The 12,663-nt window shown below is 53.3% G+C and overlaps 5 protein-coding genes across 5 annotated transcripts; 3 read left to right on the top strand and 2 right to left on the bottom strand.

Moving 5' to 3' along the window:
- Window positions 1–294: 294 nt before the first annotated feature.
- BO85DRAFT_467997 (uncharacterized protein) lies at window positions 295–1,926 on the top strand (the record flags this gene model as incomplete). The annotated part of the gene is made up of 2 exons (XM_025662225.1): window positions 295–1,513; window positions 1,569–1,926. 2 exons carry the CDS (start codon window positions 295–297, stop codon window positions 1,814–1,816), a joined length of 1,467 nt encoding a protein of 488 aa, XP_025517298.1. The 3' UTR covers window positions 1,817–1,926.
- Window positions 1,927–2,059: 133 nt separating this feature from the next.
- On the bottom strand, window positions 2,060–3,019 carry BO85DRAFT_458501 (nmrA-like family protein; the record flags this gene model as incomplete). Its single annotated transcript, XM_025661589.1, has 3 exons — window positions 2,060–2,511; window positions 2,544–2,706; window positions 2,768–3,019. 3 exons carry the CDS (start codon window positions 3,017–3,019, stop codon window positions 2,060–2,062), a joined length of 867 nt encoding a protein of 288 aa, XP_025517297.1.
- Window positions 3,020–3,531: 512 nt separating this feature from the next.
- On the top strand, window positions 3,532–4,593 carry BO85DRAFT_368726 (NmrA-like family protein; the record flags this gene model as incomplete). Its single annotated transcript, XM_025655879.1, has 3 exons — window positions 3,532–4,141; window positions 4,206–4,368; window positions 4,437–4,593. The coding sequence occupies 3 exons, from the start codon at window positions 3,532–3,534 to the stop codon at window positions 4,591–4,593; spliced, it is 930 nt and encodes a 309-aa protein (XP_025517296.1).
- A 387-nt stretch (window positions 4,594–4,980) lies between these two features.
- Window positions 4,981–6,290, bottom strand: BO85DRAFT_486969 (Gfo/Idh/MocA family protein; the record flags this gene model as incomplete). The annotated part of the gene is made up of 3 exons (XM_025663422.1): window positions 4,981–5,375; window positions 5,437–5,595; window positions 5,687–6,290. The coding sequence occupies 3 exons, from the start codon at window positions 6,288–6,290 to the stop codon at window positions 4,981–4,983; spliced, it is 1,158 nt and encodes a 385-aa protein (XP_025517295.1).
- Window positions 6,291–7,489: 1,199 nt separating this feature from the next.
- On the top strand, window positions 7,490–12,027 carry BO85DRAFT_418726 (sensor histidine kinase). Its single transcript, XM_025657833.1, has 7 exons — window positions 7,490–7,840; window positions 8,008–9,189; window positions 9,244–9,960; window positions 10,019–11,035; window positions 11,092–11,365; window positions 11,422–11,536; window positions 11,592–12,027. Exons 1-7 carry the CDS (start codon window positions 7,782–7,784, stop codon window positions 11,801–11,803), a joined length of 3,576 nt encoding a protein of 1,191 aa, XP_025517294.1. The 5' UTR covers window positions 7,490–7,781; the 3' UTR covers window positions 11,804–12,027.
- Window positions 12,028–12,663: the final 636 nt, after the last annotated feature.

The raw sequence follows: 12,663 nt of genomic DNA, 5'->3' as shown, positions 1-12,663 counted from the left end.
ATATCATTTAATGAGAAGATCCAGAGAGCTCTGAACTCATTGTCACCTTCCAAACCGATGTTCGTTGAAAATATGCGGCATGTCCAGGAGCATAGATTTTGCTGACATCTAGTACGGGCTAGTCCTGTTTGGGTGCAGACCCTGAGGGATTGGATCCACTTTGTTCAGGCACGATGGACTTTAGCTCCGATTCTGCCTGGCCACCTTCTTCGCTATAAATGAGGCTAACCTCCCGCCACCCGCAAAGAGAAAAATAATATGAAGGGGAAAAAATAAGATTCTTTCATTCTTAATATGCTTCTCTCGCAACTCCTTCTGGCCCTGTTGTGGTGGTGCGTTTCCGCAGCGGCTGTGGCAGAAGAGACCTGCGACAATGCTCCTCCCAACGATCCCATTGGCATCGACCTCGGCCATCGTTTTGTCTTTGCCTCCTACGCAAATTCTATAGACAATTTTACCCTACTAGGGGTGGTCAATCACAAAGAGTACCAGCGGCAGATTGAAGAATTGTCCATGGACCACTTTCAGCGATCCGGGCTTGGGAAGCTGAGAAGCGGATCTAGGTCGACCCCGCTGGCGCTCCTGACCAGCGTCATGTGGAGCTTGTTCGAAGTGATCGATGCTAGAGTCTCCATCAGCAGCAACGCATACGTCGTCTGGAGTCAAGACTCGATCCGCTCGATATCTGACACTGTCTACGGGATCATCCCCGTCTCTGTCCAACGAAAGGTCAAGTCCTTCCTCATCTCGCGCGGCCTGATCAAGAAGAAGCTGTCTCCATCCGACGTCACGGAAACATTCACAGAAGTACTCGCCGAGCTCAAGGCTACTTCCCTTGCAGCTCACGGCGTCAACGTGACCTGGGCCGTGGTCGGCGTGCCCGACTTCTTCAACGACACGCTGAGAGAAACAGTGATTCGAGCCGGGCAGCAGGCAGGCATCACCATCCTTGAGGGTGCCGTCCCCCCGCGCTCCTTTTGCACGCACTACCTCAATCCGACGATCGACCAGAACGATCGTGTCCTGGTTGTTCACCAGGGAGAAACCCATTGTGGTGTTCAGTTGTACGACGGGTCGCCACAGCGCCGCCGCAAGGGCCAGTCAGTGTATCCGTATCTTCCTTTAGATCCGTGGAGTGGGGATAGGATTCAGTACCGCCTTGTGAAGGAGCTTGTTGACGGTGATGCTCAGTTGAAAACTCTGGTTGTTCAGGGCCGTGATAACGGATTTTTGATACAGGCGGTGCTGAGGACAAGGTTGACGTTAAAGGGATATGATCCGGCAGTGGAGCTGTTGCTGGGACTCGAGCCATTGCTGGAGGATCAGCTCGGTGGTAACAGAGATCATGAAGACGGGGAGAAGCTCAACGATCTTCCGCTAAATCTAGATTCCTGGTGGACGCATGGGAACATCCCCGACTTGGTTCTCACGCGTAGCCAGATCACGGCAGTCGAGAATAACTACATGGAAACATTGGCAAATAATATTCAAGTTTATTTGCAAGCTATGTCAGGTATGTCTCATGGACCACTTAGCCCCGTGTGAGTATCAGTGTTGACTTCCTACAGAACCACACGAAACGAGAAACGCAGCAAAACAAGAGAGAGTGGACTACGCAATTATCTTGACCGATTACTTCGATGGAGAGCTTGTGCACCGTGCTGTGCAGGAGGCTATCGGACATGGCGTTCCTATTGTCGGTTCGTTAAAGGATATCACTATGGTGGCGGAGGGTGCGGCGAGGCTGGCGTGGACGCGGAGGGAGAATCTGCTGTCCATGCGCGAGAGTGCAAAGACTAGACATGATGAGCTTTGACAGGGGAAAGTCGATACCAAGAGCTAAGCCGGTCGGTGAGACGATAGATGTACGATATGCGTCATAGATACCATTCCCGAAATAGATGTGTACTAATCATCTCTTTTCTGATCATTACACTGAAGGTAAACGAAGACATTTCTGATAACTGCTATTTCACAATTGCCTTTATTTGGTTAATATTGTTGGGTAGATTATTATACACTATCGATACTGTACATCACATGTGCCTTCCAGATCCGGCTATTTCTTGAATCCACTCTCCTTCTTCAACCAGGTTGCAAAGTCCATCATTCCCGGGTGGATCTCCCTCAACTTCGGAATATCAGCCCTATATCCTTCGTTTCGAAACCACTGGAACATGTATCCCATATCCTTCATCATGGCCATAAATAACGAGCATACCGGGCGGAATGTCATCGGCAGTGGCTGTCCAGTCTTCTGTTCAAAGATCAACCCCATACCTTCAAAGGTGAGTTCATCACTGGCAAGGGAAATGGCCCTCCCTTTGTACTTGTCCGGGTTGAGGAAAGCCTCAGCACCGAAGTATCCAATGTCGCTTGTGGCGACAAGCTGCAGCGGCTTTCCAGCCAATGCCATCTTGAAGCATGTGGTAAAAACCTTGCCGAAGAAATCCGGACTCAGATTTTCGAAGAAGGCGGCCGGGCGCAGGATCACCCAGTCCATGTTGCCATCTTTGCTGCGGTTGACCAGGTGGTGTTCATACTATGTTTCTTGATGAAATGCGGTATTTTGGTGGGATTTTTGAACGAGTGCTCCTCGCCGCCGCGGTCAACGGAACTGTAGACGAAGAACTTGACCTTTTGTCGGATAGACTCGTCGATCAACGCCTTTCCTTGCGTTTCTTCCGCCTTGTTGCCAATTGCGGCCTGTCGAGAAGCAGTCAATAAAAGCGATCTATGTAGACCAAAGACAGGTCCATTAACCTACCTGCACGCTATATACTCCCCATATGGGCGAGGTCGTTAAGCGTTGAGCATTGCGGAAGATGGCACCCGGGTTATCAAGGTCACCCTCCACCAACTTGATATTTGGAGACAAACTAGCCAGCTTCTGGGAAGACGCGGAAGAGGTGTTCCTGGTGACGGCGAGGATCTCCAGGGGAGCCTTCCGGAGAAGTAGATTCCTGATGAGGGCACCCCCTTGTTTGCCGGTTGCACCAGTAATAAGAACAGCAGTCATGGTGACAGGCAAGACGAACTCAATTCATTAATGGAAAATTGATTCATCCACCCATGAACCCCTCTTATAATACTTTGTAACGCAGATGCAGATTTGGTTTATGGGCAAGATAAAGTTTCGGCCTCATCCAAATTACCGTATTATTAACGTCCGGTATATTACGTTACCACAGCCATCTCGGGGTTCATTTCAGGCCCGAGATTATACACAACCCGAATTCACGACATCTCGCAGTCCGCTTGAACCTTGTTGGAGCCGAGCATTTCATGTGGGTACCAAGGTATCGGTTCCACCCAGCTTTGCGATTTGAGTTTGGTAGTCCATGCCTGCAACTCATGAATCAGCTCGGAGTTGATATAGTGGCCGGGTGGCGCCAGCTTTACAAACCACATGTGTACTTCATATAAGGGTCTCGAGCACGTTCTGAACTATACCGCACAATCGAACATTTTCTTCTTTACACATACACACTTCTCCAATTAAGCTATCATCTACATTCAACAAAACTCCAAATGAAGGTCGGCATTGCAGGTATCACGGGCAAATTTGCCCGCCGCCTTCTCACCCACCTCCTCGATGTTGGTGACGACTCCCTGACTATTAAAGGGTTCTGTCGCAACCCTTCAAAACTCCCCGAGTCCGTGAAATTGTCCCCCAAGCTGGAGATAATTGAAGGTACGGCGTTTGATCAGGACGCCATTGCCACGTTCGTCCAAGGCTGCGATGTCGTCGTATGCTGCTACCTGGGCGATGACAAGCTCATGGTGGATGGCCAGAAGCTTCTCATCGATGCTTGTGAATCGGCTAATGTTCCACGCTATGTGGCCAGCGACTGGGCGTTGGATTACACCAAGTTGAAGGTGGGCGAGTTGTTCCCCAAGGATCCCATGATCCACGTCAAGAACTACCTCGATACGAAGAAGGTTGCGGGAGTGCATATCCTCATCGGTGGCTTCATGGAGCCCATCTTCAGTCCCTTCTTCAACATTGTGGATGTTCAGACCAACACCTTCCGGTACTGGGGTGATGGGAATGAGGTCATGGAGGGAACGACCTACGACGATGCGGCCAAGTACACGGCAAAGGTGGTCTTGGATTCGGAAGCAAAGGGTGTGCTGAAGTGTAAGTCGTCAATCCAATATTCCTCTTGAGAACTAGTGCTAATGAATGGGCTTCTTGCCTTTAGTTGTCGGAGGCCGTGCTACGATCCAGGAGATTGCCAAGTCGTATGAAAAGGTCTACGGCACTCCTGTTACACTGGAAAACCGCGGATCCCTCGAGGACCTGTACAAGACCATGCATGATAAGCGGACGAAGAGCCCTCAGGACATTTACAGCTATATGTCTTTGTAAGTCCACACTTTCAATTCCCTGTTTCCTCCTGTCAATCTCGACTAACCGAGGGTTACTTTTATAGGTTCTTCTACTACTACTGGGTCAATGGACAGACCTTTGTTGGGCCCGAGCTGGACAATGCCCGTTACCCGGATGTCAAGGCAGTAGATTGGGAGGGGTTCATGAGGAGCTGGTCCCAGGAGCAGATTGGGACATCTTACTTTGCTCTGAACATGTAAGATGTACGATAGAGCTAGGATTCGGGTAATATCGCTTGGAGTAGGGTGAGTAGCCGCTCAGGTAGATTTTACATCTTTTTTTCTATTCCTCTTTAGGCTGTCTACCTAGGACTCCTAATTAGGTGCCATTTGAGTGTTTTTTTCATCTTCGTGATCTGTGGACAAGGGGAACGCGAAACAGAAGGTCCTCTTTATTTACTTGCAGCGAGCAGGTAAGCCAGATATATCGAATCGCACATGACCAATACCTATAAATCACAAAAGAACTTGGAAATTAAATAGGATTGAACACTATCCACAACAGTCTTAATCTGAGCTACGTAATGCACTCATCTGGGCCACACCTATGCATCAGCATCGACAAGTGCGTCCACCGACTGAGAAAAATCATTTGTTAGAGCCATCCAACCACCGAGCCAGTTGCCTGGCCCGACCGGCGGCGTCTTCCAACGACACGTAACCGTCGGGGTTGCCCTTGGCAAAATCGATCAGGGTCCGCTGGACAGAACGGGCCCTGACCGGCACCTCCAGCTGCTCCTCCGACCACGACCACTCCACGGCCTCCACTGTGTCCGTGGCGTGGTGGTGAACCGAAATGGTCGCTGGGTTCTGGTACGCGTCCGCCTGCAGCGATATCCCTGCAGGCGCCGACAAACGAATGGCTCCCGCTTCGCAGTTCAGCGTCCACGAGAGCGATGGGTCACCCGGGAAAGGTTGACCTCGCGCAAAATATGCCACTAGACTGGCCCCGGGGACTGTATAGGGTGATTCAGGTAGGGACCCTGTCGCCTGTTAGCGTACTATGCAACATTTCGTAGCAATGCGGCAGGCTCCAGGTCATACCATGCACACTCAATAAATCCGGTACATCTGAGTCAACCTCTTCCACGATCTCCCGTGTCTGGGGATCACGAATGCGAATACGAGGCCGCTGGATCTGGGTACGCGCTTCATCGGTGCCGACAACCACATTCCCCACGACGGATTGGACATAATCAATCACTATCCTCATGTCAGTGCCAGTCTGCTATAGCAACTCTGAGCTCAACGCAAAGGGCTAGAACCAGAGAAGATGAGGGGGATAAGGACGAACTATGACCAAAACCAATGACGATGGGATTGCCGCCCACTTCCTTCTGCGAAAAGTACTTCAGACCCGGGGGCAGAAAATCTCGATCGAACGTGCCGCCAAAGCCACGGACTTCTGTGCTCAGCAGGCGACCCAGCTGGCCAGAGCGCAGGACCTCCTTGACTTTAAGCACGGCGGGAGCAAAGCGGCCCTGGAGGCCTACGGCCACCCGCGCCCCACTAGCACGCGCTACGGCGAGCAGGTCGTCCACATGGGCCAGCGAGCTGGCAATGGGCCACTCGATATAGACGGACTTGCCAGCGCGGACACTGGCCAGTACGGTCTCGTAATGCTTGTCGACGCGCGTATTGCAGATGACGAGATCGATGGCGGGATCGGCGGCCAGATCATCTGGGTTGCCATAAGGTTTCACGGTGGTCGGGTCCAGCTGGTAGGTCCGGATGGCGGATTCTGCAGCGGCCACACTGCTGTTGCAGAGAGCTGTGATCTGGTAGAGCTCTCGACCTGCAGTACTCCGGATTGCCGGCAGGTGGGCATCGGCTGCCCAGGAGGTGATGGCGGAGGATGACAAGCCGATTAGACCAGTGCGACGGGGGGTAGTGGACATATTGGCAGGAGGAATGGAACTGCAGATGTATTTGTGTGATGTTTTAAGACAACCATGGGTGTCTCTTCCCCCTGTCGGTGATGCATGATGCATAATATATAGTTAGAGACATTGTAGGGATTGATAATACATCATGGTGTTTTACAAATGCGGAGGGGGAAGATTGATTAGAAATCAACAATGGCGCAATCCCTCGAGCACATGCAAGATAAGAATTAGGGTGGTAAGTGTCGCCGTCACAAGAGGACTAGTATCACATAATTTAAGTTCAGTGCAGTTATTCTGTCAGGCGTATAGACCCATTCGGGAAGTAGTAAACACAGAAGAGGGCGGAGAGGCGGCAAGGCGGTGGTGGGCGGATCGGTGGTTTGGTTGACGGCGGGCTTGGGCGGAGGTCACATTCCGCCCCGGTCATTTATTTTTATTAAGTTCCTGCTGTCCTCCCCGATCGGGTCGATCGCACTTCGAAGTTATGGTATCTTTTAAGTTAAACTCGCACGAGGGGAGGGTTCCACCCTCCGACTTGCATATCCGATCGAATTCTGTTCGATCGGAGAGGGAAGAGAGGCAGATCGATGGTTGATCTGGGAAGCTTGTCGGGATTCCGATCGGCGGGTCCGCGCCTAACAGCCTACTTTACGCCTGGCGCGTCATATGTGCTCTATGCAGAGTATAGTATAGTTAGTGCAGAGAATAAATCGTGATGACAGCATCTTTCCTGCCTTAGGATGCAGGGTTGGGGCTCGGGATGGTTGAGATTCCAATCGGGCCCCGTCCCAATTTATCGGGTGCCTGAATCACCTGTGGCCAGCTGCTGCCTCAGGCTAATCGGCTGGAAGCCCGAGACGTCAGGCGGCAGATGAGTCAGCCGTGGCCCAACGGCGTCCATGCTGAAAGGGGACTAGTGGAAGGTCGACGGGGGTCTGGCCCAGCGGGGAGAGCGGGGCGGGCCGCCAATGAGCAGGCAGGCGGACGGCGCAAAAAGCCGGTTTTGGCGGGTGGGAGATTCTCAGCGGCGGATTCGGACGCCAGCCAGTCACACGTCGCTTAGTACTGCCTGCTCCAACTGGATGTTGGTCGTAGCAGTAAGTATCTTAACAGTACTAAACTACTAACTAGTTAGCAGGTAATGAAGTCGGCTTGCTATCTCCGAGTTTCCTTTCTTGTGTCCCTCTCACCCTCTTTCTCTTCCTCTCTCTCTCTCTCTCCATCTTGTTTCCTTTCCCCTTCTCCCTCTTTCTATACTTCTCCCCCCCTCCCCTCCCCTCTAGTAGGCTATTCCTCACCCTGCCGCTAATTCCCCACATTCCTTCGTTTGGCCACCATCTTTCTTTTTTCTCCCTCTTTCTTCCCTCGTTTGCTTTTTCCGGCTGTGGCGGCTTGTTTTTGTATTTATTTTTTATTTTTCCTTCACCTTCATCTTGCTCGGTTTCCCTTCCCATTCTCCTCCCCTTCCTTATCCTACGATATGCCAGCAGCGTCCCGTGAGTGATGGCGGCCTCCTTCCAGCACCCTGAGGCTGAGCGGGAGAGAATTAGAGACTTGTCCCGGTAAGTTAATCCGATTTTCTCCGCCTTTTCCCCGACAGGATTAGAGCAGATCAAAGATCAGCTCTGATCTGATCTGATCTGATCCTCTCTGCAACGTCGATCATAACCACCCTTTTTTTCCAATTCCACTGCGATATTATCACACAGTCTGACCGTCGTCGCGCTAGGTACTATTGCACCGTCGATCGTCCCGCCCTCCGTCTGGAAGCGGCCGCAGAGGAGGCGACTCACTCTGCCGCCCATGGGGATACCTCCTCCTCCTCCTCCTCCTCCACTCCCGACGTCCGGCTGTCGTCCGATATCACTCTCACGGCGCTGGCTCAGCTGGCTGTCTTTCGCTTTTCCTGCAACCGCGCCTTCATCTCCATCATCGACGGCTCCAATCAATATCTGATCGCCGAAGCCACCAAATCCATCTCCTTGCGCGATAAGGATCAGCATGACCCCGATGATGGCATCTACCTGGGGGTCCGCACCCTCGACCTGGTCTGGGGGGTCTGTCCTCATTCCATTGCCCTGTTCACCGGCCAGGATCCCTCCAAGGTCGTCGACTCCATCAACGTGACCGCCAATACCTCCCGTTACGTCGTCCGAGACTTTACCCAGGAGGACTTCTTCAAAGATCGTCCCTATGTCACCGGATGGCCCTATTTCCGCTTCTACGCCGAGGTCCCGCTGTACAGTCCCGCTGGTCATGTTCTCGGTTCCTTTTGCGTCATTGACGATAAGCCTCGTTCCGACTTTGGGGATCGAGAGATCGCCTCCCTGCGTGAGGTGGCCGATGCCGTCACCCAGCACCTCGAACACGTTCGCATCTCCCATTCGCATCGCCGCGCCGAGAGTCTTGTCAAGGGTCTGACCAGTTTCGTGAAAGACCATCCCGCCTTCGATCCGACCGATGTGCCTGGACCTAGCCATGGGCCTACGCTGGTGCCCAGCACTGAGCCTGCACCCCCGCAGCCCCTGTCGTTAACCGACGACCCGTTGCGAGAGCCTCCCACGCAGCTCCAGTCCGCATCCTCCGAAATGACGGGCGAATTAACCTCTTTATTCTCCGCCGTCACTTGCTCCGAGATCACCGCCACCTCGACCTCCGTGAACGTACCGGGTCCACGCCCCGTCCCGGTCGCCGTCCCGGATGAAGTCCTTCCGCCCGACGGTTCGGAGACGCACGATTCCAGCGTCGTGGTGTCCGACCACACCGAATATCCGGTCGTCTCAGTCATCGAACGCGAGGCCCGCTCCGAAAGCCTATCTCGCATCTTCACCCGCGCCAGCCTCACCCTGCGCGACTCGATGGATCTGGATGGTGTGGTGTTCCTGGATGCCAGTCGGTGTAACGCCGGAGTGTGAGTACCGTGTCCAACCCAAGGGTCGCAGAGGCGTATTAACGAAACAAGCAGTGTTCGCCCCGGCCAGCCCGGGTCCTGGGAGCCTCTCCCCACCACCGCCAATCCCGAGTTCCTCGCCGATCCCTACCCCAGTCCAGTCGACTTGCCCGGCGTGGGCTCCCTTTCCAACATATCAGAGAAGCCGTGTGAGGTGCTAGGAAGCGCCCAACAGGATGAGGTGAGCGCCAACCAACCCATCACGGAGGCTCTTCTCAACCAGATGATCGCCGCCTTCCCCCATGGTCAGTTCTTCAATCTGCAGGACTGGATTGACGAGGAGGGTGGCCAATCTCTGTCGCCTTCGCTAGAGGAGCGGTCGGAAGGAGATCATACCATGTCCAACATCTGCCGTCGACTGCGCCAGCATCTCCCCGATGCCTACTGTGTGCTCTTCTACCCATTGTGGGACTGGAACCAATCACGCTGGCTGGCGGGTACTTTGGTCTGGACCCAGGCCAGCAATCGCGCGCTGGGCGTCGACGAGCTACATTACTTTAAAGTGTTCGGAGACTCCATCATCTCCGAGGTAGCCCGCGTGGATTGGGCCAGCACCCAGCAGTCCAAGTCGGATTTCATCTCCTCCGTTAGCCATGAGCTGCGGTCGCCACTGCATGGCATCCTGGCCAGCGCAGAACTGCTGCAGACAACCCCACTGCATTCGAGTCAGGCGCACTGGATGAACATGGTCAAGAGCTGTGGATTGACTCTGCTGGACACCTTGAACCACCTGTAAGTTTCTAGGCCAGTTTATGAATTACTACACTACCCCCTGCTAAATCACAAACAGCTTGGACTTCGCCAAGATCAACAACTTGACGACGACTGAGGAGGCCAGCCCTGACCAGTCCAAACCCAGCGTGACGAACCTTCTAACCGTGTTCGACCTCGACGACCTCATCGAAGAAGTCACGGATGTTCAGTACACGGGCCAGCGATTGGCCCAAGCAGTGGCTCCCTTGACGGGACGCCCAGCACAGCCGACCTCTACACGGCCGGATGGGGAACTCACAGTCGTGGTGCGTGTACAGGAGCGGAGCACGTGGAGGATACAGTCGGTAGCTGGTGCCTGGCGACGCATCGTGATGAACCTGTTGGGCAATTCGTTGAAGTGGACCAAGGCAGGTTTTGTCGAGGTGTCGCTCTCCAAGGCCCGTCGCGAGTCCAACCCACACACAGTCTTGGCGCATCTGTCGGTCACTGATACGGGTTCGGGTATCAGTCCAGACTTCCTCCGACACAAGCTCTTCTCTCCTTTTACGCAGGAGGACGCTTTATCGGAGGGTCTTGGGCTGGGATTCAGCATTGTGCGCCAGCTGGTTGCTTCGTTAGAAGGCCACATCGACGTACGCAGCGAAGTCGGCGTAGGCACACAGGTTGACATCTATATCCCCGTGCATCCTAGCGCGGCGCAGGCATCCCGTCGCGGCAGCCCGGACGAACTCGCCACGCCGTTGCCGCCTATGGCAGCCTGCTTGATTGGATTTGACGGTTATCCCAATCCGCGGGAGATCCCCACGGGCATCCTGCCGGCCGAAGCCAAACGCAAGCTGGCCATTCGGAGCTCGCTGACTTCGGTGCTCGTTCAGCAACCGGGCTGGACGCTGGCACTGGCCGAATCCTTGGACCGCGCGCAGGGCGACGTGGCTGTAGTTGAGCAGGGTGATTTGCACCCTACGCCAGACAAACCATCTCCCCTTGACTCGATGGTGCAGCGCGGGTTCAAATACTTCATCGTACTGGATAGCAACAAGCCTCTGCCGCAAATCGAGGCGCTGGCTCCAAATGTTGTTCGGGTATCTCAGCCGTACGTCGACCTTAATAACATCCTTTCGTGATTTGTCCAGACTAACAGTAGAATAGATTCGGACCCCAGAAATTTGATGACGCTATCCGGCGGGTGCAGACTCTAGCACGTGAGGCTGTGCTCAATCGCCCGCCGTCGCGGCCGGCACCGATGCCACTGCAGCCCTCCCTGTCCGCGTCGCCTAGTCTGACGCCGCCGAGTGCCCCAGATTCGGCCATCGATTTCGCCTCCCCTTGTACGCCGCTGGAGCCTGCGCATTCTCATCCTCCCAGTAAAGCTCCCAAGGACATACATGTTCTCATTGTAGATGACAACGACATCAATCTAAAGGTTTGTCGAGAATCCTGCCAACGTTCTTGCATGCCATGACTAACCCGGGTTCATAGATTCTGGCGACGTTCATTCGGAAGATTGGTTGCAGCTATGACACTGCCTCCAACGGACTACTCGCCCTGAACACGTACAAGGAAGCCACTCGGCGCCACGATCTCATCTTGATGGGTAAGACATCTCTCCGTGTCTCGGCACCCGGACTGCAACTGACCATATGCGACAGATATTTCGATGCCCGTGATGGACGGCATCGTCGCGACGGACCACATCCGACGATACGAAAAGAAGAACGGCCTCATTCCCTCGCGTATCATCGCCGTGACGGGCTTGGGGTCGGCAGACCGCCAGCAACAAGCGCTGTCGGCGGGGGTGGATGAGTATTTGGTCAAGCCCGTGTCCCTGCGCGGGCTGAAGAAAGTGATGCGGATTTCATGATGACGACTCTTGCACGATACCTCCTTCTCCTCATGGTTTTGTACAAAAGCATACCCCCTGCGGGGGCCTTAGGGGTGCCCCTTTGTGTGTGATATATTCTTCCAGTAGACAAATGTATATACGAAGATTTTGCCTGGATGGCTGGGATGAATGATGCTGTGGATGATGTGTCAATAGATCTGAAAGTCTGGCCTCCGTCTGTTGTGGGTCATCAGGCTGCTTGGAGTTAAGGTCACAACTAGTAGCCAGCGCGTAGCTCCGTCCCTCCGCATAGCCCGGGAAAATGATTACCCGACCGGAAACCATCACTGCTGTGTTACCCTATTTATTGTGCGCACTACACCGATGAAGCTTGGAGTAGTGGCAAAGTACCGGCATATTTATATTCTTGTGAGAAATAAAGTTGCTGCTGAGTGTACGTAGTGTCGGTCTATACTAAGTAGTTGCCAGACGAGCGTGCGAAGAGAAATAGCACGACTGTGCCAAACATTAAGTACTTATATATATTTTCCAACCCTAACGGTCGATACTAGCAGTGGTAATGACCACAAACAGAACTCCAAACAACTCTGAATCACAGTTCAGCAGTGTCTCTGTGTAGTACTATCCATATTATTTCAATGTTAGACCACACTTGTATATACCTCAGGGCTATTTTGAACGACCAAGTCTATCGAAGCTGGCGTTGTTTGGTCTTGCTGCCAAGTCGAATTTGCATACATGATGCCTGCCAAGAGACATTGTTGGTAAGAAGCGCAGTATTTTCGTTCCACCCACATGAGAATTCAGCGGTCGGATATACCATATTTCTTCAAATAGAGTATGCTAGTGCTATTATGAAAAAAAGAGATAGTAGCAGT

This window comes from Aspergillus piperis (assembly GCF_003184755.1).
Source record: "Aspergillus piperis CBS 112811 unplaced genomic scaffold BO85scaffold_6, whole genome shotgun sequence".
In the NCBI taxonomy this organism is placed as follows: Eukaryota; Fungi; Ascomycota; class Eurotiomycetes; order Eurotiales; family Aspergillaceae; genus Aspergillus; species Aspergillus piperis.
The sequence above is the reverse complement of the archived record's forward strand: the minus strand, read 5'-3'. Positions and strand labels throughout refer to the sequence as shown.